Source organism: Vespula pensylvanica, chromosome 14 (assembly GCF_014466175.1).
Source record: "Vespula pensylvanica isolate Volc-1 chromosome 14, ASM1446617v1, whole genome shotgun sequence".
NCBI classification, from domain to species: Eukaryota; Metazoa; Arthropoda; class Insecta; order Hymenoptera; family Vespidae; genus Vespula; species Vespula pensylvanica.
In genome coordinates, this window is record NC_057698.1 from 1,356,861 (window position 1) to 1,381,015 (window position 24,155).

Here is a 24,155-nt window from a genome sequence, read left to right on the forward strand (position 1 = left end):
TTTTTTTTTTTTTTTTTGGAAGAGGAGATAAAGGATGAGTGGATCGGTGAGGAAAGAGAGGGTCACACCACTATCAATGTGAATTATTATTTAATTCAACAAATGTGTCGTTAAGGACGTATTTCGTAATTGATATAATAGTTAAGTACAAAGTTATTAATGGTCAGAATGTTAAATCGCGACATTGACCGATGTAAAGGATCGCAAAGTGCATCAGTACGATGATCGTGAGTAAAGCAAGGGTAGGGCAAGCGCCATATGTTGCAGCGATACAATGCATCATTTCTTCAGAAAATAGTTGCCTTTAATGAACCGCATTTACATGCGTACGGATGGTGGTGCAATAAAGGGATGAATGGGATAACGTTTACTATACTCGCCATGTATGAACATGTTCTCGAATAATAGATATACTCTTGTACTCTATCTCTTCATCTCTTTCTCTCTCTTCTCTTCTTTCTCTTTATTACGATAGATTTATACAAATCGTTGAATTATTAACACGATTATATTCGCAAAGGAGAATAGAGATAAGGGAGTTAATAAATCCTTAGCGAAAATCGACGACTGCGATTCAATGGTATTTCCTGAAGGGACGACCATATGTCGAGCGTGAACTCGAATACCGGGTTGTTTTTCGTCTTACGAAGGTGGTCCAATGCCATTCAAGTCTCTTTCCTTAACTTTCTTCTCGTTTCGTTGGCTTTGATCAAATTTAAACTTACGAATGAAATAAATACCTAAGCGAATAACGTTCGAGTGCAAAAATTCGTTCGGCAAAAATAAAAATTATTTGTTGTGTTGTTGTTTTTCAGGGTCAAGCTTAGGAGTCTGGGGCCGTAGGATGAGCAAAAAAATAGACTCCTTTCGTAGGGCTGGTTCCCGTGAAACGATTTGTTCCCTAGAAAGATCCGACCCTAGCGCCAACAATAATAACAATGAATCTAGTAACAACAATAACAACAATGGCAATATAAATCCTACGTTGAACAAGACGACGTTGCAATCGCAGAAGACGGATTCAAAGGTGGAGTCGAAGAGGTTATCAGGAAATTCTCAGAGATCACCGTCGCCCTTCAAATCATTTTTCATTCGTATGGGTTCGACCGGTATGTTAAATTCGACAAGGATCAACAGACGTTCCGCGAACGTCGACGTCGGTTCGAAATCTACGGAGAAAGAGAATCTATTTAGAAGTTGCAGTACGAGTCAATTGAACACGAGTCCGACATACGTGAAGGGAGATGATCCATCCGAAGGGATCGATCTTCGGATCGCGGCACGTAAGGACAAGACGGTATCCTGCGACGATTTGGCTGCTCGAAGAAACGACGATGTCTTCGACGATCCTACCGACGACGTATCACCATCCGTATGTCAATCTGGAAGTCTTTCCGGTAGTCCAACTGGTAGCCCGTCGGCCAGTCCCTCGGGAAGTCCGTCAACGAGAAATTTCAAGCCGTGCGATTTTGGACGATCAAGAATGGAATCGGCAATGAGGAAGAGTAGCAGCTGCGATTTCAAAGAAGCCAAGAAGTCTAGTTTCCCGTACGCTTTTCTAAGATCAAAGTTATCTGTTCTGCCCGAGGAACGTCACGGATCGTTCGTTTCGAAAGACGAAAGATTGTTCAAGACTGCGTCGGAGGAACATTTTCCGGCGTTGAAGATAGAGGACACTTACACCGGTACGACTACGTTAGGACGTAAGCGATCTAGAAATGGTAATTTAGGTCGTGGTAACGTTTCTTCGAGGTACCAAGAGACGACGAAGCCACCGAGGAATTCATACGTGGAATTTCGGAAAAAACAGGAAAGGTACAGCCTGAATCCTAGCGAGCTCGAGCGTATAGAGGACTCGACGTTTCATCAGGAAGATTCGTCGCGTTACGGTGCGTACGTTAGCGTTAGTCCGATGTCACTTGCACGGGGAAACGTTCCAAGTGTTCATAGATCCGAGATCAATCAGGACAGACTGGACTTTCCTGGCAGAACGATGGATCTTAGATTTTCCGAGACGTCTTCGTTGAACGTCGAACTCGACGTAACTGCCACGTTGAGAATCGACAGAAGGAATTCAGCTCCCAGTGGCGAACAAAGGCTATCGTCTCATTACGTCAGTTCGAACGAGTCTGGTTACGACAGCGACGGTCCTAGGGGCGAATCGGCAGCTGCGTCGGAGAACGAAGCATTGAGTTTGAAATGTACGGATAGCTCGGACACCAGTAGCGTTATAGATTCCGAATTGGAAAAGCCTATTAGAAGTTCGACCCCCAGCGAGTGTCAGGATCAAGAACAGAAAGAATTGAGGAAGAGTTCGACGAACGAGACGAGGATTGACTCGTCAGAAATAGGCGATGTGATAGACGGTCTGAGATGGCATCAGAGTACCTCTGGTAGGTTGCTACCGAGCATCCATCAGACTTCGTTCGACAATGCCACTACGAATTCTCATTTTCCTGTCTGCGGCGATGGTTCAAGCGGTATTGCCAACGTAACGAAACCTCTCGACGTGTCACCGCATCGGATAAGATTGCAACAAGATAAGACTCGCTTCCTCAGCGATATCATACAGCCACCAAAGAGAGTCAGACGTTGTCGTATAGTCCAACTTCAGAAGAGAGATCCGAAAGAGAGTTTGGGAATACGATTGGCTCAGCAAAGACTCGGAGAGATCCGTTATATCGTCGTACAGCTAGAAAGCGATGGGATAGCTCATAGGTAATCGATTGGTCATTTATCTCTTTCTCTTATCTACTTTATGATCATCGATCATCTCATCGTTATCTTTTATTCTAGGGACGGTAGGCTAAGACTCGGTGACGAGATCGTCGAAGTCGAAGGGAAGGAGTTACGAACTCTTGAGAGTCTCGAGGAGGTCCAAGAGTTCCTTAGATCGTTTACAGGAAATAAGATAAGATTGATGACAGCTTACGAGGAAACGGTGCCCCAGGTCTACGTAGCACCGCCAACACCAACCTCAACCTCAACCGCTCTACCTGGCGAGTACGAGTATCTGGAAAATGCGAAGAATCTTTCGAACATGTCGTTGATCGACGACAAATCGAAGGAAGGTTCATCGAAAGACAGTAAGGTCAATGAGGATACAACACGATCTAGCAAACGACCTGACTTTCTACCCCTCTCCTGCCTGTCGAAGAATCATCGAAAGGACTCGGAGAATGGTTTCGAGGCTAACACCGAATCGCAGCACTATCTGACGAAACACGTCGCCAAGTTTGAAAAGGGCTACGGGAAGCCGAGTTTGGGATTTAGCGTTGTAGGTGGAAGGGACAGTCCGCGTGGTGAAATGGGCATTTTCGTCAGACGTGTCTTTCCAGGTGGACAAGCCGACGTATCCAAGTCGTTGTTCCAAGGTACACCTGAGTCTTTCGTATTGACTAGCACGTCCCTTCTTCGATGAGTATTCGAAGGAACGACGAGTCCGGACACACGTCGAATCTTTAATCCGACACCTGACGTCTTGTGAATCTTTAAACAGTTACCTTTCTCTCTCTCCTCCTTTCCCTCTTCTATCTCTCTCTTCCGTTGACTCTTGCAACAACAACGTGCAACTCTCTCGAAGCGGACGATCGACGAAGAATCCCAATCGTTTGATTTATTTCCTTCAACATTTTAACGATTCCCCAAGGGACTTCATAGTTCAACGAATTACCAACCATCATAATTCCAGCCTAGATCATGCTCGTTAGAGACTCGTAAAGTGTGTTCGAAAAAAGTCAACGCTTCCGTAAGCAATTAGTTACGATTAACGTGTCAGCCATATTAAATAGAAAGATACCTACAATTAATCCCGATCGCAGGAAGACTCTCTCTCTCTCTCTCTCTCTCTCTCTCTCTCTCTCTCTCTCATTACTAGCTCTCTATAGTATTTAATTCTTAACAGGCTAATATTTCCTCGAGTGAACGAGTAAAAGAGATTTTTGTGACTCGGTTAGAAGGTGGAAGACGGTAGGAGACGTTAGGTAGATGTTAGCTAGGCTTCACGCAACACGTTTCGAGTTTCAACCGATCCCTTCTTACGTTAGTCTTTACGAGGCGACCGCTGCCATGGCGGTTTCCTCTTGCTTTTTCTTTGAAACCCTCTGCTTTCGGCCCCCTGGCGTATGCTTGTATAACGGTTCCGTGGTCGACTCGGTTGCATAAGCAAAGGGGCTCTCCATCTATCTTACTTTCCAAGCAATACGTTCGATATGCTCTTCGTGGTTGAAAGACAGGTGGTTACATAAAATTACACCGCAATGGATTATTCTCGTGAGAAAGAGAGAGAGATGGATAGATAGAAACTAATTCTTTTTTAGTTTTTCTTTTCTTTCTTTTTCTTTTTTTTCTTTTAAGTGTTCTAGCGGAATTGATACGCGAGAAATATCGTAATTTACGAATCGAATTTATTAGATATTAAAAATATGTTAGAGATGGGATCGTTATTTATTTCATATATATATATATATTTATGTATGCTGTTATGTATATATTTTTTTCTTTCTTTTTTTTTTTAAATTATAAAGTATACTAGCCGGCACATTTTTATTGTTAACCAATAGAAACAGGAGAAAGTTTTTGATGAGGTAATCAAACGTTGATTGCAACGAGTGATCTAATGGTTCCGAGATCTTTCTGCTTTCCTTCTTCTTCCTTTTCTTCTCTCTATTAACAGTTTATGTCGTAAAATATTTATTAACGAATTATTACGGAATCAATCGCCGTATCAATATTATTTATTTGTAAGAATTATAAATTAATTCGATATCTCCTGATCATATTGTGTTGCAGGCGACGAAATCGTGAGTTTGAATGGGAAGATCTTGAAGGGTCACACGCATCAGGAAGTGATCGAATTGTTCAAAGCGGTTAGAGAAGGTCCGGTCGAGTTAGAAATAACGAGGCGACACAGGTAAAAGAACGACAGACAAAAAAATATTTAAATCAATGGATAAACAAAAGAATCAAATTTTTTTTTAATATAAATGATGTTTCCACGTTCTCGATCATTTTTATTAATCTTTTTTATTAAATCTATCCTTTTTTTTCTTTCTTTATTTTTTTAGGTATCCTAAGAGCACCCTGAAATCAACACCGTACTAAGAAAAAAAAAAAAGAAAGAAAGAAAACAGAAAAAAAAAGAAAATGAAAAAAAGGGGAAAAAAACGAGGCTATATAAACAACGACGCGAAACTGCCCACCGGAAGTGCTCTTTCGAATTTAATTCTAAGCGAACGAACCGTGGCGCAAACGACCTACGAAGTTTTAGGATTCTAGTCTTTCACGAAAAAGAAGCAAAAAGGGAAAAAAAATAAAAAGGAAAAAAGAAAAGAAACAAAAAAAAAATTAGAGGGAGAAAAGCAAAAGAAAAGAGAAAATAACAAAAAAAAAAAAAAAAAAAAAGCAGAAAGATAAGAAAAGCACAGGAATCTTCGAATTTTCATATATGCTCGTTTAGATTAATTTATTAATCGTCGATTGCCTAGCAAATTGAATTTATTTTATTTGCGCATTACGATAATGACTATAGCAATTATTATTATTATTACTATTATTATTATTTTCTTTTTATTTTTATTATTATGATTATTATTAGACGTTATCAAAAATGTTTATCAAGATTTTAATATGACTTCATCGGCGCCGCGCGAAGATCGATTTTAATATTGACTATCTTTTAATATTATTTCATATTATTTTATTTTATTTTTCTTTCTTTTTTCTTTTTCTTTTTTTTTTTTTTTTTTTTTTTTTTTTTTTTTTTTTTTTTTAATTATAGAGGACAATAAAAAAAGAAGTATATATATATATATATTTAAGGACATACTTTTAAGGTGCTTGACGATATAACTTTTATTAGGGAGTGGCAGTTAGTAATATATCAAGGATTAACATTACTCTTTTTCTCTCTTTATCTCTTTCCCTCTTTCTCGTTCTCTCTCTCTCTTTTTCTCTCTCTGCGAGGATGCTATTATTAAATAATAAATTTACTTCCAATGATCTATACAAAAATTTACAATATATACATATAGGATCTGTAACGTGTATTTATGTACAAATTGCATTGTTTCTCATTATATATTTCTCTCTTTCTCTCTCTTTCTCTTTATCTTTTTTCTTCTTTCTCGATAAAAAAGGCTTCTCACGTAGTCGTCCTCACGTATCGACGAGAAGAAGATCTGCACACGACTTAGCCTTCGTTGCTCTGTAATAGAAAGAAGAATAAATAAATAAATCGAAAATAAAAAGGATAAAAATTTACGTATTATAAATACACACACACATATACACACGTATATATATATGTGTGAGGATTCGAAACGTAGATTTAGTAATGAAATTATTAATAGATTAAGAAGAAAGAAAGTTGTAATTTGTAGAAAATCGATTTAGAATCGAAAATTATTATTATTATTATTATTATTATTATTATTATTATTATTATTATTATTATTATTATTATTATTATTATTACAACGATCACACCGAAGGAAGAAAACACGTGTGTATATATATACATATATAATATATCCATCGCAAAAAATTTCATCTTAAAGCTGACGCAATGTTTATCGGAAACGTTGTTATTGAAAAAAAAGAAAAGAAAAAAAAAAAAAGATAAAAAAAAGTAAAAAAAAAAGAAAAGAAGAAAAAAAAATTATAAAAAAGGAAAAGAAAAAAACTTTTATCATCACTCACTGTGGTTCTCGATTTTTAATACGTCTGCACAAATGTAACGCAACCGGGCCACTTTTGATATGGCGAAAGAGTTGTACAGCTTCTCTGTGTGTCAAGTCGTGACAAACCTGACCGTTCACAGCTAAAATCTCGTCTCCTGCACGCAAACGACCATCTTCGGCGGCCTGACCACTTGGTAGAACCGATTTTATGAAGATGCCTATAGAAAAGTTAAGAAAAAAAAAAAAAAAAAAAAAAAAAAAAAAAAAAAAAAAAGAGAGAGAGAAAAGAATTAAAAATAAAAACAAAAAAATTAAACATCGTTAATGCACGATGCTTCAAAAGGTACGTATAAATAATTAATCAATCATATCAATGTCTTCGATGAAACGATATATATAAAAATAAAAAGGATATATACGTGTTTATTTTTTTATTAATTACGTATACGTAATTGATAATAAAGTCTGACCAAAGAGCTCTCATAAAATATGAGATCGCAAAGCATGAGTTCGCGATGATGATTTTGTTTAAAAATCTATTACTCCTTTATCGAGATCTTTTCAAGCTAATTATTTTTCGAGCCAATTACTGTCTTAAGTCAAAAGATTAAGAACTCTTGAACTCCTACGAAACTTTTAACCTTGTCCTCCGTACATGCGTGTAATATAGATAAAACAAAAAAAAAAGAAAAGAAAAGAAAAGAAAAAAGAAAAATTTACTCCTTTCATATAGAAAAGAGAAGAAATAATTTCAATGCATTTCTGAAAGACGTTTCGAGTTTGCGTTTACTCGCGAAATGTACACTTTGTTCTTCGGCTAGGCTATTGCAAACATGCAAATGAGAGAAAACGAAATGGAAAAGCCGTCAAATAAGAATCGTTTTATATTCGAAAGTTTCGCATACAAATTTTATCTTTGTTAAGGTCGAACAGGAGAATCGTCTTGAGATCTTTCGTAAATTCCTATAACTTTAACTAACAAAGAGGGAAATTCTTATCGTACGTAAGTACTCGTCTGCCCACGTTTGTAACGAGGATGTAAAACTTGAAACCGCATGTATGTAGCTACATAGATATAAGTAGGATTTATCGACAACGGTCAGCGAACGCGTAAACGTTATTGCAAGAGGAAAACCATCGTGCCATTTCTAAACACGTTCAACCTAATACGATTCGCTATTTCCATTCGTTTGCCAATGGCATTTTATCTTTTATGCGTTAACCCTTTTATTTTTCCTTTATAAGGAAATTTTCGTGCCCTAATCCAAAAGAAAACGTTATATTATTTGTAATGACGTAGTGTCTAATTTATGGATATAATTTATTAGTATTTCTTTTTCTTTTCTCTCTCTCTCTCTCTCTCTCTCTCTCTCTCTCTGTCTCTCTTGTTTTTCTTTTTTTCTTTTTTTTTCTTTTTCATGCACACATGCTTTATATTCATTACTAAGCTGGTTTTGTTTCGCGTCGATAAGGAAAGAATTATATTAATTAATACTGACGTAAAACTCATTTTTTACACTTTGTTCTCGACAAAAAATAAATATTTTATATTTAATAAAATTGGCAACAAAATTTTGTTTTCCTTTCGTTAAGATCACGTGTTATTCGTAATACATATATATATATATATATACTTTTTTGTATGCGAAGACAAAATTATAAAGGATTATGCATGAAAGGGTTAACGCACGTTCGATCCTCGAATGTTTCTTTAATTAATTTTGTGGCAAAGAAAAAAAAAGAGAAAAAAAAGAAAAGAAAAAGAATAGCAAATAAGATAAGAACGTTAAAAGATTTACCGATGCTTCCTTTAGGACTGTCCTTTCCACCGACAATGGTAAAGCCCAAAGATTTCTTTCCGGGACCCTTTTCGAATAGAACTGTCAAAAACGTTGAAACCGTGCTCCTTGGTCTTCTAGGTAAGGTACAAAAATTCGATACACTTTGCGTTTGCAATTGAGTCGCGGATCCATTGTTGTCCGTCGACAAAATCGTTTTATCGGAGATGATGGATCTGCCAGATTCATTTTTTCTATCTCTGTGATGTTTGGCCTGATGCTTTTTAAAACGAGATCTAGGCGAATCCTCGACTATAACGCCATGACCGTTTTCTATGCTAACGTTTTCATAATCTACGCTGCTTTCTTTAAGTTTTTTAGCATGATCCACACCGGAATACCTAGATACAACGATATCGACTTCACCAGGGCCACTTCCATTGCCTAGAATTTTTCTAGCCTCGGCCATGCTCAATCCTCGAAGTCTCCTTCCATTGACAATCAATATCTCATCGCCAATCTTCAAGGTTCCTTCTTTATCGGCCAATCCATTGGGTACAACATGTGCCACCAAATATCCTGGACTACTCTCAGCGGTTTTAGCTATGAAAATCCCTAAACATTGATCGGGCGTCTCTCGGAACAATTTCACTACCATAGTTTCGGTTATGTAAGCTTTACTTCTGATTACCGGTAACTGAGACGCTTTAGAATTCTCCGATCTAGACTCTTCTCCGATCAGCTCGGAAGAATCATCGTTTGGATCGAACGTTAGGATGTCCTTCGTACAAGCTTTACCATCCGTTCTAACGCAATGAATATCCAAAGCAGAAAAGAAACGTGCTGTCCTATCGGCGTCCATTATCGAGGTCGAAGGTTTTCTAGGTGGTAGTCTTGGCGGTGAATCGTTGTTACTAGATTGACTTGTCATCAGACCGGACGCACCGCTACTACATCTGTCATCAAGAAGAGAACTAGTAGCCGAGTCATTGTCCAAAATACCGGAATCATTGTCGTCCTGATCCTGATCCTCGTAAAGAGGATTCGTTCTTAACTCCTCGAGACCCGGCAAAGTACCGTAAGAAAAGCTACGTAATCTTCTCTTGTCCTTACCATCCTTACACTCTTTATTATCCTTCTTGTAAATCTTAGCGATGAGTTTACTCGTTGAACTCTTGAGATATCTATCCTGCATAGCACGGAATTTGGCTGCGAGACAACTGGACGGCGTGATGCTATCGAAACCTTCTTTCGGTCTTTCACTCTGATCCTCCTGATTTCTATCCTCCTCCTCGGTCAGATCTTTTTCTTTGCTCTTCCTCCATCGAGACAATCTCGGTCCCCCGTGACTATCGTTGTACGTTTCACTAGGTAACACAGAATGTTTCAGATTTTCTGGTGTCGACGTTTGCAAACCCAAAAAAGAATAACGATCCTCCTGATGTTGGGATTTGCGTTGAGACACCAACCTGTTCTGTGACTTTGATCTACGTTTCCTCTTAGCTCGAATCCTTTCCTCTTCTGTTATGTCCTTCAAATCATTCTCACAAACGGATCTTCGAAACTCGTTCCTCGTTAAACCACGTTGGCTGAGCTCGTACATCGATCGAAATTGCATTCTATCGGATACCTCATCGTCCTCGTTTTCCTCGTTCTCCTCGTTTTCCTCGTCCTCGTCGGAATCTCTGTCCTTGAAAAATGTAAGCCTCGTATTTTTCACTCGGTCCAACAAAGGATGTCTCTTCTCGCAAATCCTACGTCTTTCCTCTTGTATCTTCTTCTTTTCTTTCTTATTTGGAGTACGTTCGGTCGTCACGCGAGACGTTTGAACGTTGTAACAATTCCTCTCCGATTCCGAGCTTGATGATTTTCTACGAGTCCATCTAACCGGTGACATGTCTGTAATCGAATAATTGCGTAGTTTTATAGCGTTAATTTAAGAAAATTTATTATTGTTAATGTACGACACATGTAACCATCGTTCTCGTCGTCATCGTGATTATTATCCTCATTATTATTAAATAAGACGTTTCTGAAGCAGACGCAAGAAATATAATAAATCTATGGACGGAAAAAAGATCGGCGAGTAACAATTAAATTGAAAAAAGAACATTCGAAAAATAAAACTTTCTTGTCTCTTCTCTTCTCTTCTCTTCTCTTCTCTTCTCTTCTCTTCTCTTCTTTTCTCTTTTCTTCTTCGTTTCACGAATATTTATTACCTTTAAGATTTTCAACAAAATTCTTTAAGTAGTCGTAAAGTACCAATAAAGTGCAATTCTAGAGGCTATTAAACGACGTAGTTAACTTGAGGCCATCAATTTTGTCTAGGGAGTCCACGTTTGCGGTTTATTAATGAGGCAATTCTCTTTACAGGAGGCAACTCGTATAGAAGAGGTAGCTCGTTACTGTACACGCGAGTATTAATAATAATAATACCAATAATAACAATAATCGGAGAAAACCACGAATACGATTTGCAAAAAGATATATTTTTCAATCGAATATAAAATAATTTTATTTATCATATTCACCGCACATGCATAATGAATTTCTTGATGGTATAATGAAAAAAAAAAAAAAAAAAAACAAACAAACAAAAAATAACGAATGAAATATAACGTGGACAATTAAATTTTACTCGAATACTGTAGTTTTTTTTTTTTTTTTTGTAACAAATTTTTAATAAAAAATTCAGAAGACAGGATTTACATTTTATCCAAACGTAGAGAGAGAAAGGATTTTTTGAACAATTTTTTCCAATTGCTGAATCACCGTCGAGCCAAACGTTTGTCATCGCGACGATCGAGATCGACAAACAATCGAAAAGTAACTTCCACCTTGTGCGAGAGTCACAACGAAACTGATCGCCTTTCGTGATCGTGACTTTAGTCAATCCTCAAAGTAAGAAACGAACGTGCAGGATCACACGACGCAGGAAGCAGGACATCCCGTATGAGTAATTCTCTTTCCAGTACATATATATTTACATTAACGAAATAATAAGAACAACAAACGATTTTATGAGAACGTTTCTAATTATAGAATCTATATTTAACAAAAAAATAATTATCACGAAAAAAAAGAGAAACAAAAAAGAATGAAATTTTGTATAATTACTTAGTGTTATTAGAGTCGACAAGATATTTCATTTCGATTTAATAAAAAAACTTTCGAAGGGGGATCTTAACAATTTTTTATTATTAATATCAATTCCAAATGATATTCCAATTATTTTCTATTGCTTTGAATGTCGCGAAGATGAATCGACGATTAGTTTTTAATCGTTCGTTTTATCTTGATGATCTAAATTACGCACTGACAATGACTTCGTTAAGTATAATAGAGGACAAAAAGGGTATAAACAAATGCAACTGTGTTGATAGAACGGAAATAAATTTTGTCTTGACGTTTTCGTGTCATTGCCTTTATCAGAATCGGAAAAGAAACGTCACGATGATGGTAAGGTTCACAGAACCCGTTGACTAACGTCTTCTTGCGGTTTTCTATCGTAAGTGCCTTTTTTGATATATCAAGTTCACGAACTTCTTACGTTTCATTGAATTGAAATATCGACAATCTATACATCATTCTAATCATTAAAATCGTTATTTCATATTTAATTTTTAATTCTATCCACGATAATTATTATTGTAAAAAAGAGATGATTAACATAAAAAAGAATTCCTTGTGATTCAAATTACACAGGCAATTAAATATTAAAAAGAAATATTTTCTAACAGAGAACAATTATTTTATAAAGTTCTTACAATGACGAATATTTAGCATTTATACGAAATGATAATTTTTTGTTTTTTTTTTTTCTTTTCGCAAATAAAATAAAAGTCTTCCGAAATATTTATAATTTTACCAAAGTTGATTCTTTTAACAGTCGACTTTACAAAGAGTTTAGCTCGTGTGACTGAGTCGGGTCTTTACAACAGGAAGAAGCTTTTACTACGTTACACTATCTTTATAACTCTGTCGTAGTATAGAAGCTGCACTTGCAGCTGCACCCAAGCCGCAAGTCTCATCCTTCGGAACTATTCTTTTCGCATTATCCCGTCTTGCATTCATAGCCGTTCTCGAGACGGTATTATACAAGTAGTCGAGGGTGCTATTCCGTTTCTGTTCTCTTGCTTGCTTTCTTGCCTTTAAGTCGGCTTCGTCGTTTACTCTCTTTCGGTTCAGTTCTAATCTTAAAACTGACCTAAGACGCGCACGTGTGCCTTCTCGAATCAATAATATCGACTGTTAAATCGTTCGAGACGTCCATTACGCTATTTAAAACAAATCATTTCTATTTTGAAAATTTCTTTTATTTTCTTTTCATTCATTTTTACTATCGTTACGTTTCATTCATTATTATCGTTTCTTTTCATTCATATTTACTATCGTTTCCTTTCATTCATTTTTCTTATCGTTTCTCTTCCTTCTTTCTCCTTCTTTTTATATATGATAAGAAATAATATACGTATATGTGTACATACATACATACACACACACACACATATATATATATATATTGTATGTGCAAACGATCGAAGTCAATAAAATTCTTCAGTTTCATTATTTTACAATCATATTCGCTTATTTTCTTTTTCCATTTTACATCCAATCGCTTGCGTTCACTTGTATTCAGTTTCATCCATTCACTTTACTTCATATATTTTTCTACAGAGATGTTTCTACATATATTTTATCGTACTTACGTTATAGACCATTTATTTTACTCCATCGACTTTAATGCGTATATATTTTTCTGTTGAATTTTCTGCATAGATCTTATTGCGTTCATTATACCAGATGGAAACTAACACATAAATATAAGTGTTGAAAATCAATGATCCCCCTTATGTTCAAAAATGATGATGCTGATGATAATGATGATGATGATGATGATGATGATGATGATGATGATGATGATGACGACGACGGTATAGTAGATGTACGAAGAACGAAGAAAGGAGAACGTGATCTTGATATTAAAATTCCCATTTGATTTGCATAGACGATGGTAGCGCGCGTTACGGTTACACACGCGCGATGATACCACAGGATGGAAACGATTAGTCGAAATGATAATGTTAAGCGTGCTCATGTATGTACTTGCTGTACTAAGGCAGGATTTCTGGGCTGCGATTTTCCGGCTGGCAGAGTCTCTTCCCTTGCAAGGACTATATTTTACACGCCTGTTATTTCCGGAAAAGGAAGAGTCTATTTGAGTATTTCCATTTCAATCGACGCAACTTTGAATATTATTCTTGAACTTGACGACTTGAATTTTATAACCGATTCAAATTCCACGAATAATGATATACTTGTGTTAAAAAAAAAAAAAAAAAAAAAAAAAAAGAAACTTCATTTTTCCTATTTTTTAAATATTGCTTAAAAATTTAAATATTAAACGTCATATCAGATATTACATTTTGCAAAGAAATTTAGAAATATTCATTTTAACTCGTACAATCGATAAATGTATATATATATTGTAATACGACAAATGATAAATAAATGCCGTACGGTGAACGATATAAACATTGCGTTTCTTTTAAATTAAATTAAACACGATCGCATTTCTAGGAATAAGAGAAAAACATAGAGACGGGGGAAAGATTTAGAAGATTATGTAAACTATAGGAAGATAGAGAGACAAAGAGAAAGAGAAAGAAAGAGAGAGGGAGAGAGAGAGAGAGAGAGAGAGAAAGAGGAAACATAAATAGTAACAAAACGTTCAGCTCAACAAGTACATACATGTAAACGGTGTTTAGAACGTTGACCTTTTACAAGCAACGTGAAGTTCAAACTAACAAAACAAAGTGTATATCCTATGTTAGTTCCTTAGTACGCATTTAACTCTCAAGGTGTTAACAACGTAGTAACAACCCCAGTGGTACAATGGATTTAAAATTATCTCTACGTGTATATATATATATATACTCTATATATATACTCTATATATATATATATATACTCTATATACTCTATGTGTATATATATATATATCTTTCTAATTTCAAATTCATTTTCAATTTAAATCGTAATTTAATTCAAGATTCTTATCGTCCACGTTGCATTTATACTCGTCGATCATATTAATCATCAATTTCTCCGGTTACTTACCTCTGTACTGAGACGTAACATGAAAGTGGTAGGATGCTCCGTCAAGGTCTTCGTCGGCTTGGAGAGGACTCAAGCTCAAAAGTCTCGGTGCCTCGGCGTGGCCACGAAACCAGCGCATTTCTACAAACGTAATTATAACATTAATTCATTCAATTACTAATTCATTCACATTTAATCGATATTACGATGAAAATAATCATATCGGATCTATATAACATTTACCTAATTTCAATCTTTCGTTCGATTAAATTAAAAGTGATTGTTCGATGGAAATTTTGAATCTTTTAATCGCGTTTGTAATTTTGTTCGATTTGATGGACATTATGCGATTTTGTAACGATTCTTTTATTTTCCTTTTCACAGTGATAAATATCACGTACGATTAAAAGGGGGAAAAAAAAAAGAAGAAAGAAAATTAGTAATTTACAATTGTTGAAACTTTACAGTATCAACTTCAATAAGACTCGTAAAAGTGAAACGATAGTGAATGGATTTCGCGTGAATCAACCGAGCGACAGTTCCGCCGTATTCGCTGAACCGTGTCCGCATTTTTTTTTTTCTCTTTTCTTGTTTTCTATATATATATTTTTTTCTTTCTTCTTTTTTTCTTCTCCTTCTAATTACCTGTCGTTACACTTGCTCTCGATATCATAAAATATGTAAAGTATGTGTATAAAACGACTAAATGGACAAACGCTACGCCCTTGAAAAGTTTCATTCGTTATTTTATCTGAGTTTCTTTCACAGATTCGACGTAATAACAATTTGTACAAGGTCACGTTGATAACATTATATATTGATATTTCAGTATTATTAGATTAAATGTTATACGACGTAATATCTAATACGTATTGAAGACATGTGAAAATAATACTATTATTATTTTTACATTAAACTAGAAATAGAAAGAAAGAGAGAGAGAGAGAGAGAGAGAGAGAGAGAGAGAGAGAGAGAGAGAGAGAGAGAGAGAGAGAAAGAGATTAGATGTATTATTATTAGATTAGATCCGGTATTATTACTATTACTATTATTGTTATTATTATTATTATTACTGTTATTATTCGATTAAGTTAATCGATTCTATGATCATGTTCATAACATGAACTTTGAATTTTATCGATTATTATTCAAATATCTCTTCAGTCTTGAAACAGATTTATTATTCATTTTCTTTGTACGCAAAGATCGAACAAGAAATACTCATGCAACGCATCGGTCAACAAATAACTGTCCCGTTCTCCTTATTGGTACCGTTGCAAGTAACAGCCGGCGATCATACCATCTCTCTCTCTCTCTCTCTCTCTCTCTCTCTGTCTCTCTCTCTGTCTCTTACTCCCTCTCTTTATCTCTCTCTTTCTCTCTTCCTATCTCAGCTAATACGTTGTCCGTCTCTTCAACATATCTCTCGTATACCGAACTATACTACTTCAAAAGCATATTACCGCTCGTTCGGCCTACATAGCAAATGCTCGGTCAACATCTTTCGAAGAAAAGCAAAGAAAAAAAAAAAAAAAAATTACAAAAATACAAAAAAAAAAAAGAAGGAGACGAAGAGAAAAAAGAAGGAAGAGAGATATTCAGTACATCTCGTTAATAAATAGTAAATATATGCGTGTATATTTGTATATATTTAACGTAAGCCTCTTATACATTGTCCAATAGATTTAATTTTCATTTTCTGTTTTCTTTCTTTTCTTTTCTTTTTTTCTTTTTTTTTTGGCATATAACACGAAGATACGTCTATGCGAAATTGCTTGCGAAAAAATACTTGGTTCTTAAGAGCCAGGACTTAAGGAAGTATAGTTGTTAAAAAGATGTTAGAAAGATCGCACCTTTTTTTCCCACATAGCGTTGTAACGCGAAGTGAATGTGAAACACACACACACACGTACATACGTATATACATACATACTTAAATACGTAGATGAATAGATAGATACGCACATAGAGACAAGCTCGATTACGTGAAAAACGCTGATTCAATAGGCCCCTTTTCCACGATAAGTAACATATAATGATATGATTAATACACAGTGGCAAGTTATGCAAGGTGTTAATACATCGATTATATACGAATTCGAATACACAAAGAAAGAGAGAAAAAGAGAGAGAGAGAGAGAGAGAAAGAGAGAGAAAAAAAGAGATACAAAAATGTATGTATAAAATATTTCTTTCTCTCTCTCTTTTTCTCTCTCTTTTTCTCTCTCTTTTTTTTCTCTCTTTCTTTCTCTTTTTTTATCTCTTTCTCTCTTATATGGAGAAAGAGTTGTTCCGATGAGGATGAGGTGGTTTTGTTGTACCTGAGGAAGAGAGGAAAGAGGATGGTAGAGAGACGGCTGACTTTCTCCGATGCAAATATGTGTGCCAGCAGCATACTTCGTGCGGCCCACGTACAAACGCGAATGAACGAAGGAACGAACGAAGGAACGAACGAAGGTACCAACGAACGTACGTACATACGTACGTATATACGTACATACGTACGCTTTTCACTTTTTATCGATTCGATGTGTGTGGGTTTGTCTGGAAGGAAGGATGCAGGTCGATCGTGGGGATCCACGATCAAGGATAACGATTATCGTCAGTGAGAAAAGTTCATGGCCTTCTCTATAGTAAATATATATATATATATATATATATGTATGTGTGTGTGTGTATGTGTGTATGTATATATATAGATATATGCATGTATATTACCAATTAAAACTAATAGTAGTAATTTTAATACCATTTCGGAAGTACTGGACGGTCATTTTTATCGAACTTTCCATAAACCTTATTTTCAAAAGGAATTTTATATTGCTTGATTATATATGTATATGTATATATATACATATATATGTATAAACGTGATCTCTCGTGACCGTGATGTTTTTTTGAGATACACGAAGCATAACGCTTCGAGGGAACTCGTTAATCCTTGGTTTTATTTGCTCGTACTTTGAATAGTATTAAAAATCGGGAGAGGTAGAACGATATTAATATATAAAATCGAAAATATATTTTTTCATTATTATTGTTTAATTACTATTTATATTAGAAAATCTAATATATACGTACATACATATATACATACATCATACATATATACATACACATATATAAGGAAGTCGATTTATATTCACGTGCTCGCGTTTCCGGCAGGTTCTTCCAGATAGAAGAAATACACGAAAGGACATGGTAGGGTCGATTCTCTAGCGATATAAATTTCACGAGGGATCGTTAAAGGGTTTGAAGAATCCCGAAGGTAAACGTCGAGTTATCGTTGCATAGATTTATCGTTCCACTTTCGTGCCCGATCCGTTTGCCGATATCCTCCTCGGCTTCCGTTCTTCGACATTGAGTTCTCTTCTGGATTGTAAATCTTTTCTACTCTTCTCTTACCTTCTCTTTCTAACACTGAATATATTATCGTTAGAAATAACAGAAGTTAGAACTAGTGGCAAGACACTCGGTTTCTATGATATAACGTCATTTATTTATTTTATTTTTTTATTCTTTCATTTTGTATTCCCTTTTTAATCACAACTATATGGAGCAATAATTATTTTGCAACGTGAGAACACTTTAACATACAGACATTGAAGTTTTCGTGTAAATAACGTTTACAGAGAATGGATCAAAACAATTTTCTCTTGTAGTTCGTTGTTTTAATTAATTATATAAATAAATATATATATATATATATGTGTGTGTGTGTGTGTGTGTATGTAGTATATAAAAAAAAATATTTTATATTAATTTCTATATTAATTTTTCTTTGATGATTTACGTGAGTAGGAACGCACCAATAGAATCATAGAGAGGGCAAGATTTATCAGCTTCCCGTTAGAAACGTCGCTGGCACGCGTGAAATATACCGGTTTGTGAATTCCCTCGGAGCGTTGCGCTATGCAACAATGTATATAACAACACTTTGGAACAGTTAGATAATTCTTAGATTCGAAATGTCAGCAGTCACGTTTCTTCGATTTTAACGTCATGCTTAGATCCTGCTAGTTTCCAAGTGTCAAGGAATTAATAAAAGAAGATGTTAATATATATGTGTTCTATTATGCTGTGTTCGTTTTACATATATAGTCAACGATTAAAAAGAAAAAAAACATTAATATATAAAAATTTGTTAACTCGAAGAATTGATAAAATACGTACGATGAATATTTATTTATGCGTATATAAATATACGAGTTATATATTATCTATAATCTTCACGTAATCCGATTGTCATTATTTTGATACATAGAAGAGAAAATAGAAAACGGGAAAAGATATATTTGAATATAAAAAATTGAAAAAAGAAACGAATCGAGAAATCTTATTATCGGAGAGGAGAAACGTCGAGGAAAGATCTTTTCACTGTTTAAAAATGTCAAGAGTATATATACTTATGTGTATATATATATATATATATATATATATATATATATATGTATGTATGCATGTATACAACATATGTATATATATGTAATATTTACAGTATTTGCATGTCAATATCGATAAAAATCTTGAATATATATGCCATTTCTCGTGTACATATTTTGATATTAATATTTATTATCCCATTTTATAGGACTGAAAATAATGTGATTTTTTTGTTTATTACACAATTATCGATAAAACTACTCGAATCGTTTATCGAAGAATATCCCAGAGAAATTTAACGATGAAAATTACCTTTCACTCGTAGGGTTATAGAAAACTTTCTCATACTAATGAAACGAGGTAGACGTTGTATGAATTAGTATTATACGTATGCACACATGTACATATGTATAGAGTACGAAAGTCAAAGAAGAAGAGAATAAATAAATAAATAAATAAATAAATAGCTGCAATGATCGATGCTTTCTACGATTCGTCAATGTTCTTCTAAACGAAAGTAGAAAGTGTCAAAAGCTATGAAAATGTAGTGGTCACTAACACGGACAAATATCGAGCACTTTCCCTTTCAGATAGCTTAGAAAAGATAATAATTGGCTTTACCAGGAAGGATCGATCGATCGATCGATCAATCGATCCATCGATCGATCCATCGACCGACCCACGAACATAGTCTTATGTATCTTTACCGAACTCGTTAGCATTCAGTTTCTTTATTTTTTATTTTTTATCATAGAATATTTTTTAATTTATTTATTCGTTTCTAACCAGCATTATATATATGTTCGTGCGTGTATCTCTATTATCAAGGACAGTTAGCGGAAAGTGGTCAACCTAGTCGATGACTCACATATTACGCGATACCTATTTTATCTTTCACATTCCCTTCCTATGCAGTTATACAGGATGAAAGTTAATAGACAAAAGATAAAATGGAATCAATAATAATTTTTTTTATTTATTTATTTTTTTCCTATTAATATAGAATTCAACGACGAATAATAACGAGGTGAACAAATTTAGAAAGAACAAAAATAGAAAGTAGTTCGAAAGCGTATGTATATATGAAGATATAAATAATAAATGAATTACAACGATTTTTTAAATATATTAATTACATTACATTTGTAATGCATATTGATATAGAAGAAATCTACAAACGTGTAACACGAATGGAAGTTTACGATACGATGTTATAATACGAAAAGTTTGAAAAGTGATCCTAAAAATCATTTAATTAACAAAAACCAATTGTCGAACCGATATAGGTACTTCGATATTAAAATATTAAAATAAACAAAAAACAAAAAAGACAAAACAAAAAAGATTTAATTAAAAAAAAAATAAAGAAACAAAAAAAAAGAATAAGCTTGATTCCGAAATGAGTAATGGTGGATTTTTAAAGTATGTAGAAAAATTCGAATCGATCGAGAGCTAAATAGCGTAGGTGTTTGTTCCAAGGTATTGACGCGTCCCTTAAGAACCCCTTCGTGTCAAAGAGAACCACAAAGCGACCCACTTTAAGCTTGAGACCACTAGATCAGGCCCGGTATTCGTTGCACGAACTCAACGGTGGCAAACTCGCTGACTTACAACCTGATTCTTTCGGGTCCGATCGTCGTCGGGAATGCCGATTGGTTCTCTCCTGGTTGCTTTCACGAACGGAAAGACCGTTTATCGTAGATAAATACCTATCTACGTATATACGTTCAACGTATGTACGTTTTCGATCTACTACGAACTTGGAAAGGAAAGGAAAAAAGAAAAAAATCTTATTGGGATCCGGCACGGATTTCTTCGTTTTTTCGATTTACTTCGATCGACCGATTTATTTTCTTTGAAAATCGTATATCGATCGATATCACGCGAAAATTCACATAGTTTAATACAGCAACGTGTTTAGTCATGCGATAAGATAACGTAAGATTGATAAGAGAATTTCTTTCTTTCTTGCTTTCTTCTTTTTTTTTTTCAATTATACAATATCGTCTGACACTTTTCGAGCTTCTGAAAATGATGATATTTTTTTGTGAGTTTTAAACGTTTCAAATTCTGCCTTTCTTTTTTTCTTTTCCTTTCGTATTATCGTAGATCCGGATTTATGAAATCATTAATTACGAGTTCTTGTAAGTAACGCATATATATATATATATTTTTTTTTATTTCATTTTTATATTATTTATTTTCATATTAGATTAATGGAAGATGTCGATATGACAGAGTCACGTGTTTGAAATTACGAATTTATATTGATAATTAGTGCTAATGTCTTTGATTGATTGATAATGATCTAACGAAAAATATATTGATTCGAAATTAAATGAATTAACTTTATAAGGAAAAGAACAGAAAAAAAGGCGAACACAGTTTGATGTACTATTTTAATAAAAATTGGTATACGATCAATGTCCATGAATGTAATGTTAATTAACATTAGTAGGTCTCGATATACGTGTTGTAAATTAATTTACTGATTCTAAGATCGATCGTGTCAACATCGAATAGCATTAGAAAGCTTCAAACGTGCGTGACGTATCATTTCAATGAACGAAGAAGAAAAACAACAACAACAAAAAAAAGAAAAAAGAAAATAGCAAATGATAGCCTATCCTCTAATGAAATAATAATAGGTAATCATCGTTATTCGTCTGATAATTTTCATTAAATTAGAATAACGGTCCTTCATGTAAGATCTTCGATTCGACGAGTTATCGATTATGTTTCCATTGTACGTATGTAAGAAACGTGATCAGCGAAACACCGGATCGATTAGTATGTCGGTAATGAACGTGCACTTATAACGAACTTCATTCATACACGATTATGATCGTCGTATCGACATTTCCGTTGAACAATCGTACACTATTTAATTTAACAGGTGGGCATGATAAAATGCGAGTAATTAATTAAAACATAAATTTTTAATTAACGAATCGATCCTCACGTAAATATATTTTGGTCAATTTAATATAGCTGACTCACGGACTTTCGTAAGAAAAAACTTATGACACCGCAAATGTTGTATTATTTCTTTTTTTTTTTGTTTTTGTTTTAATGTTATCTTTCTTGTAAAAACTAAAGCGTCAATTTTTCGAATAACAAATCACGACCTCGAATATCGACCTTTAAATTTCTTTGAAAAATCAATATCGTTTAATGCGACACGTTCAATACGATTGAAGTAATGAAATGTTATAAAAAATAGGAAGAAGAAGAAGAAAGAAAAAAAGAAAAATTATGACGAAGTAATCTCTTCATTTTTTTTTTTTTTTTTTTTTTTTTTTTTTAGTTTATAGATAATTTTTTCCGTAAGAATTTTTAAACAAAACAATTTTGTATCGAAGAGACTGGTCGTGTCGATATTCCAAAAAGATTTGTTGCTTTTCTTTTTCTTTTCAATTTTGTTCCGTTTCGATATCCTCGAAAACGAGAACGTTTTCTTTCTCTTTCTAATTAAAACTAATTACATCGCAAAAATCTACTCGAGCGTGCATTTCACAATGTCGATAAAAAGTATCTTATATACCGCAACTATGTCGGTAGAGAGCCTGGAGGCTTGTATTTTGAAGAGAGTTATGTAATACCTGCCTCAGGGTACGTGTCTAACAAGTTTCCGTCGTTAGATAGAGAGAAAGAGAGAGAGAAAGAGAGAGAGAGAGAGAGAGAGAGAGAGATTAGAAAGAAACTAGTATGATTCTTCGAAGTATTCTGCAAATCGTTATTTCTCTATTTCGCAATCGAGTTTGACAGTGTCTATTGTCTTATTTATATCGTCAAATAGCAAATAACGACGAATACATTTTTCTTTCTTTCTTTCTTTCTTTCTTTCTTTCTTTCTTTCTTTCTTTCTGTTTTCTTTCTAATTTGCTTTATCATAATCATAGTATCATAGTTTCGTTGTAACGATGTAGTTAGAAGGATTCATTAACGAATGAATTCCTTTAATATTTTATTGAAGGTTTGAAAGTGTTTAAAAAATGTAACTCTAGAATTATCAAACCAATATATATATAATAAAAATAATCAATTTTTTGCATTTATAAGATTTGTAAAAAGAAAAAACAAGAAGAAGATCATGAAAGTTCCAAATGAAATTTTACGATTACTGAAATCATACTTAATTATTACACAAGTGTTACTTAAAATCTAAGTCATTGTTGTTCATTACCATAGAATGGAATTGAATGAAAGTGTGCGTATGTGTCTATGCGTATATGTGTAATAACGAATGACTTGGAAAAAATAGATCGTTATTTCTGATGTTAATTAAAAATTTACATTCCAACGTATGTAACATATGTGTGTATGTATATATACTGCGTCATATAACACGTAATCATAATTACCAGGTGTTTTATTACGTAGGATAATCTTGCTCGTAAAAGTGACTTTGTACAGAGAAAGAGAGAGAGAGAGAGAGAGAAACGTTCTAATTATTTCAAATAATTAACGTTCCATTTCAAGACGATTTACATTTGAAATTTAACATTGAAACTCGAATGAAAACGATAAAGTTTCTCTCTCTTTTTTTCTCTCCTCTTTTAAGTCGAGTTCACGAGGTGCGAATTATCCTTGTTCGTTTAAATTCAAAGGACATTTTTCTCTATTTCGTTTCGTAGGCGTATAGAAAGTGAGTAAGAGAGAGAGAAAGAGAGAGAGAGATGCTCGTAGAGAATCTATCTTATTACCACGATTACACGCACGTTCCATTAAGGATCGCAACCCAAAGGAGTTCTCGAGAAGGATAAGAATTATAGTTATCGTAAGAGATCCAAACAAATACTGCTCGCAAACTCAAGAAAATATGTCCTGACTAAGATACATAGATCCTTCTTTCTGCCATAATCTCTACCCGCATTCTACGTGACAATTTAAAAAATTTTTTTTATTTCTTATCTATATGTAAATATATAAATATATATATAATATAATATATATATATATATATATATATAATATAATTATCAGGATCTGTCGAGAAAAGTATAAAAAATTATAGTTGGAGGCTAAATAGCTGAATAAATTTTTGTATCGTTCTGAAAATACATTCTAATCTATTTGCAAAAATATTATATCTTTAATTATTTTTATATCGTTGTAAAAAAATATTCGGGATGTTAAATGAAGGATCAAAACGATCGTAGTGGTTTTTAATTTCACTAGAATATAGTGCCTCTTTTTTTTTTTTTTTTTTTTT

At 34.0% G+C, this 24,155-nt stretch overlaps 2 protein-coding genes across 3 annotated transcripts in view; one reads left to right on the forward strand and one right to left on the reverse strand.

Moving 5' to 3' along the window:
• LOC122634372 (dentin sialophosphoprotein-like) overlaps positions 1-5,131 on the forward strand; it is a 64,536-nt gene extending 59,405 nt beyond the window's left edge. The window contains exons 3-6 of the mRNA XM_043823251.1: positions 816-2,718; positions 2,797-3,374; positions 4,792-4,912; positions 5,067-5,131. Coding sequence (XP_043679186.1) covers positions 816-2,718; positions 2,797-3,374; positions 4,792-4,912; positions 5,067-5,103 — 2,639 coding nt within the window. The 3' untranslated portion in view covers positions 5,104-5,131. The remainder of the gene's footprint in view (positions 1-815; positions 2,719-2,796; positions 3,375-4,791; positions 4,913-5,066) is intronic.
• Positions 5,132-6,067: 936 nt separating this feature from the next.
• The window catches only part of LOC122634373, a 33,902-nt gene continuing 15,814 nt past the window's right edge, over positions 6,068-24,155 (reverse strand). Inside the window, exons 2-5 of one of the 2 annotated variants that reach the window (XM_043823252.1) lie at positions 14,579-14,698; positions 8,480-10,357; positions 6,700-6,898; positions 6,069-6,205 (exon numbers count right to left, since the gene is read on the reverse strand). In XM_043823252.1, coding sequence (XP_043679187.1) covers positions 6,157-6,205; positions 6,700-6,898; positions 8,480-10,357; positions 14,579-14,696 — 2,244 coding nt within the window. In that variant the 5' untranslated portion in view covers positions 14,697-14,698 and the 3' untranslated portion in view covers positions 6,069-6,156. Of the gene's footprint in view, positions 6,206-6,699; positions 6,899-8,479; positions 10,358-14,578; positions 14,699-24,155 lie in introns of both variants that reach the window. The other variant, XM_043823253.1, reaches the window with a different exon arrangement.